The sequence below is a fragment of the Cucurbita maxima genome, unplaced genomic scaffold, assembly GCF_002738345.1.
Source record: "Cucurbita maxima cultivar Rimu unplaced genomic scaffold, Cmax_1.0 Cma_Scf00007, whole genome shotgun sequence".
NCBI classification, from domain to species: domain Eukaryota; kingdom Viridiplantae; phylum Streptophyta; class Magnoliopsida; order Cucurbitales; family Cucurbitaceae; genus Cucurbita; species Cucurbita maxima.
In genome coordinates, this window is record NW_019272023.1 from 2,510,889 (window position 1) to 2,515,671 (window position 4,783).

The window sequence follows — 4,783 nt, forward strand, 5'->3', positions numbered from 1 at the left end:
AAAAAAAAAAAAAAAAAAAAAAAAAAAAAAAAAAAAAAAAAAAGGTGAACCCAAAGGCTAAGGTATCAGTAAAACTTGTTGCTGAAGCTGGAATTGGAACGGTGGCTTCTGGGGTTGCGAAGGGTAATGCTGATATTATACAGGTATCTATATTTCAAATTTCCATCAATTTATGGAGCAGTCTGTAATTTATGTTCTACAGTGTAACTGATGTTCTATACAAGTTGGCTGGTCTCAATCTCTCTACATTTGGTAATGTTATAGTTTTTGTTTCCAGAGTTATAATATTAGTATAGAGCATTGCGTTTTATAATTCAGAACATTGATGACTTGTGCATGCTAGACTGAAGCATTGTTTATTTTGAGAACTAAATTGAAACCGTTCAGAATTTCCCTGTGTTTTGTCTACTAAAGTGCACTTTGCTTTTGAAAGCCGTCCCTTCCCCTCGGGTTGCATTGCTATAGAAAACACAAGCTGACAATTTTCTTCTCATTTTGTCAAGCTGCAGGCAGGAAAGATATATTAATTTGAAGAATAGGAAAAGAAGAATGCTAGTTGATTAATTCTCTTAGTAGTTTGAATCTTTGAATAATGGTTATGGCCTGCAATACCATAAAATATATTGTCAATATCATATCTTTTCAAATGAGCGTATGTACTTCTATCATCTTTCAACTCCTTTTAATTTAAAGCTTGCAAGCATTAAATTTGTAATCGACATAATAGGGAAAGATGAACGTGGATGATATTCAGGCCTAATTCTCTTATTAGTTCTGAATTTTTAATATTTCAGTCCATTCATTTGGTTGATTCTATCTGATATGCCTTACAGATATCCGGGCATGATGGTGGAACAGGAGCTAGTCCTATAAGTTCCATTAAGCATGCTGGTGGTCCTTGGGAACTTGGACTGACAGAAACACATCAGGTTCTATTCATTATCTTATTTGTAATCATTACTTTGTTCTTCTTGAAGACTTGGTTTGTGATCATTGAATTATAATATACAGACCCTTATTGAAAATGGACTTAGAGAAAGGGTCATTCTTAGAGTCGATGGTGGCTTTAAAAGTGGAGTTGATGTCTTAATGGCCGCAGCAATGGGTGCGGATGAATATGGTTTTGGTTCAGTTGCCATGATTGCTACTGGTTGTGTGATGGCCCGCATATGCCACACTAACAACTGCCCAGTTGGTGTTGCTAGTCAGGTAATGAATACGGAGTTTCAGAACTTAGATGCTGTGAGAACTGTGTGAAATGGCTTGTAAGAGCTAATTTTATTGTGGACGTTGAAACCATTCATATAGTTGCGCCTTAACCTCATGTTCATATTTGTATGTATTTGATATGTGACCGGCGGCTGCTATTTCTTTTTTTTTTTCAGAGAGAGGAGCTACGTGCACGTTTTCCTGGTGTACCTGGCGATCTTGTCAACTATTTTCTTTATGTTGCTGAGGAGGTTATTTCTCTTCCTGCCACTATAGTTTTCCATTTGTTTATAATTTCATTTGGTCATCTTTATAGATCTTAATCTTGGAAGCTTCCTCGTTACATTTTGGTAATTTTATCTTGCTCAGTTTTTGTTTCTATGGTGGGTAATCGAATTTTTATTGTTTGTTTCAGGTAAGGGGTACACTGGCGCAGCTGGGATATGAAAAGTTGGATGATATAATTGGAAGAACAGAATTATTAAGACCCCGAGATATCTCTTTGATGAAGACACAACATCTTGAACTTGATTATATACTTTCTGTATGTATTTATATGAAACCATTTGAACTTTTGATTTTGCATACTGGGTGGTTTATAGGATTATATCACCATGCAGTTATGTCCTTGATTATTGGTGTTCTTATATAACCATCTTAAACTTATTTCTAGAATGTTGGATTACCAAAATGGAGCAGTACTGAAATCCGCAATCAAGGTGTTCACACAAATGGTCCTATTCTTGATGATATCCTACTTTCAGACCATCAGGTATGAATGAAGATGATAAATAATACTCGTGAAAATGTAGTTCTGTGAGTTTTGTTTGCCATTTGTTCTATTAGCAACCACTTTTACTTCGTAAGAAACTGTGAAAAGTGAAATGATATTAGCTGGACTTATCTGACCATGTCCTGATTTTTTTTTTTTTTTTTTGTTCCAATTTATGTACCCAGATATTAGATGCAATTCAGAGTGAGAAAGTTGTACAAAAGACAGTGAAGATATACAATGTTGATCGCGCTGTTTGTGGGCGTGTAGCAGGGATGATTGCAAAGAAATATGGCGACACTGGTTTTGCCGGCCAACTGAACATTACGTATGATGCAAATTTTGAAGAACTTTTACTAATGTCACGAGAAGTAAATTGGAAGCATAGCCATATGTTGGTGAACACTATTTTCTTTCATGTATTCAGGTTCACAGGTAGCGCTGGACAATCATTTGCGTGCTTTCTTACACCTGGAATGAACATTCGGCTCATAGGAGAGGCCAATGATTATGTGGGAAAGGTACTTAAAATATTATTATACCGAAAGAGTTGGTGTCTCAAGTAGAGATGAAGCAACTTGATTCACGACCCCATGTTTGTCATGTAATGTTTTGAACTTTTGGAGGAAGAGAAAACTATTTCCTTTACAATAAGTAGTCAAAAGCCTCTGCCTTTAAGATCGTTCATAGGTCATAGGATAATTTTAATGACATTCCAGGTTCTCATGAAAATATCTTGTGTGTTTTCCTAGTTAAGAATATCTAAGATGGATACCCAGTTCGGACATGAATTCTCATTGCCCATCTTTGTGTTGTGATTTTATGCATGAATGTTATATAGTTTCTTACTTCATTTATATCTGCAAGGGTATGGCGGGGGGTGAATTAGTCGTAACTCCAACCGAGAATACCGGTTTTGTTCCTGAGGAAGCAGCCATAGTGGGGAATACATGTCTGTATGGAGCAACTGGCGGTCAAGTTTTTGTTAGAGGAAAAGCCGGGGAGAGGTTTGCTGTTAGAAATTCACTTGCTGAGGCAGTGGTTGAAGGAACTGGTGACCATTGCTGTGAGTACATGACCGGTGGTTGTGTTGTTGTACTTGGCAAGTATGTAATTTCTTTTTATCCAAGTTATCAGTCAGTATATTTGGTTGGTATCACAGAAGACTATGTTGACCATTTTTTTTTCCAACTTATTCAGAGTGGGAAGAAATGTAGCTGCTGGAATGACCGGAGGCTTAGCTTATATTCTTGACGAGGATGATACGCTTATTCCTAAGGTTTTTACGCCTCGTTCTAGCCAATCTTCACCTCTAATTGCTACCCTTGTGTTTATGTTAAAATAATATGAATTATGTGGATAAATCATGTGAAATATGAGCAGGTTAACAAAGAAATAGTAAAAATTCAGAGAGTAACGGCGCCTGTGGGGCAGATGCAGCTGAAGAGCCTCATTGAAGCCCATGTTGTAAGTATTTTCCAATTCATAACTCCATTTGAAGATGGAACCATTGATTCCATTTGAACGAACTGAGATATGTACTGCTTCTGATAAATAGGAAAAAACTGGTAGCAGCAAAGGCTCCGCCATCCTGAGTGAGTGGGAAACCTATTTACCACTCTTCTGGCAACTGGTTCCACCTAGTGAGGAAGATACCCCAGAAGCTAGTGCTGAGTATGTGAGAACAGCCACGGGAGACGTGACCTTTCTGTCTGCATAAACAGTCCCAAAACAACCGTTGCTGTGATCATCTGATTTATTTGCCACGCTGCAACTCTACGACTTCTGGGATATGAATGGGAATTCTTGATACGAAAAACGCTCGCATAACTCAGCGGTGAAGGCTATCACTTGGTGGTGAAGGAGCCCTGATCTACACCGCCTTTCAGCAAGTAAGCCTTCTCTTGTATCGACCTCTCTGTAAATATCAATTGCAGCATAAGAAAGAACTATATGTAGATTTCATGTAGTTCATTAGGTTTCCCAATTCTTGTCAAAGCAAAGCATCTGTTAATACTGTGATTAAAAATAAGCTTAGGCTTGGCTTGCTATTGTTGGCCATTCTATTTCTGCTATCTCTAGTCTGCTTTCTTGCATTTCAGGTTTCAAAACTCTCTGAACAATGTCATTTCTTATTGTAGACTACTTCTGAGTGCTTTTATTTTGAACTGAAATTAGTTGGGTCCCTTTTGAATTGAAGTAGGGTTGGAATCTTAGCAAAGAAAATCAAAGGAAAAGAGGGTCACTTGGTTGACTAAATCACAGTGGTTTAATGGAAGTGTGCTTTTCGTAGCTTTTAATCTTAAATTATGAGAGCTTTCACCAAATTGGTGAATCTCTTGGTGCTGCCTCCACTTCAGTTTTGTCTCCTGGTTCATGCACATCGGGGACTTCACCTTTATAAAGCATGTTTCGTTCTCCTCTCCAACCAATGTTGGACCCTTTCCCCTCACCCCCTCAATTCATTTCCCTTCGGAACCCAACGTCTTAGCTGGCACAGTGGTTGGTGTCTCCCCTTTAGGGGTTCAGCCTCTTGGCTGACACATCGTTTGGTGTTTGATATCATTTGTAACAGCTCAAGCCTATTGATAGTATATATTGTCCTCTTGGGGCTTTCTTTTTCAATCTTTCTCTCAAGATTTTAAAATGAGTATGCTAGAGAGAGGTTTTCACATCTTTATAAAAATGTCTCGCTCTCCTCCTAATCGATGTGGGATTTCATAATTTTAGATTTAGTTCGCGGATGATTCTATTTCAAGATCAAAAGCTATATATGTTTGCTCCTCATTCAATTAATTAAGC

The 4,783-nt window shown here is 37.7% G+C and overlaps 1 protein-coding gene across 2 annotated transcripts in view; it reads left to right on the plus strand.

Annotated features, from left to right (window-relative positions):
- The window catches only part of LOC111482225 (ferredoxin-dependent glutamate synthase, chloroplastic-like), a 21,788-nt gene extending 17,608 nt beyond the window's left edge, over window positions 1–4,180 (plus strand). Inside the window, exons 22-33 of one of the 2 annotated variants that reach the window (XM_023127913.1) lie at window positions 45–143; window positions 834–929; window positions 1,012–1,209; window positions 1,386–1,460; window positions 1,625–1,753; window positions 1,883–1,981; window positions 2,167–2,309; window positions 2,409–2,502; window positions 2,849–3,087; window positions 3,182–3,260; window positions 3,365–3,448; window positions 3,540–4,180. In XM_023127913.1, coding sequence (XP_022983681.1) covers window positions 45–143; window positions 834–929; window positions 1,012–1,209; window positions 1,386–1,460; window positions 1,625–1,753; window positions 1,883–1,981; window positions 2,167–2,309; window positions 2,409–2,502; window positions 2,849–3,087; window positions 3,182–3,260; window positions 3,365–3,448; window positions 3,540–3,701 — 1,497 coding nt within the window. In that variant the 3' untranslated portion in view covers window positions 3,702–4,180. The remainder of the gene's footprint in view (window positions 1–44; window positions 144–833; window positions 930–1,011; window positions 1,210–1,385; window positions 1,461–1,624; window positions 1,754–1,882; window positions 1,982–2,166; window positions 2,310–2,408; window positions 2,503–2,848; window positions 3,088–3,181; window positions 3,261–3,364; window positions 3,449–3,539) is intronic. The other variant, XM_023127914.1, reaches the window with a different exon arrangement.
- Window positions 4,181–4,783: the final 603 nt, after the last annotated feature.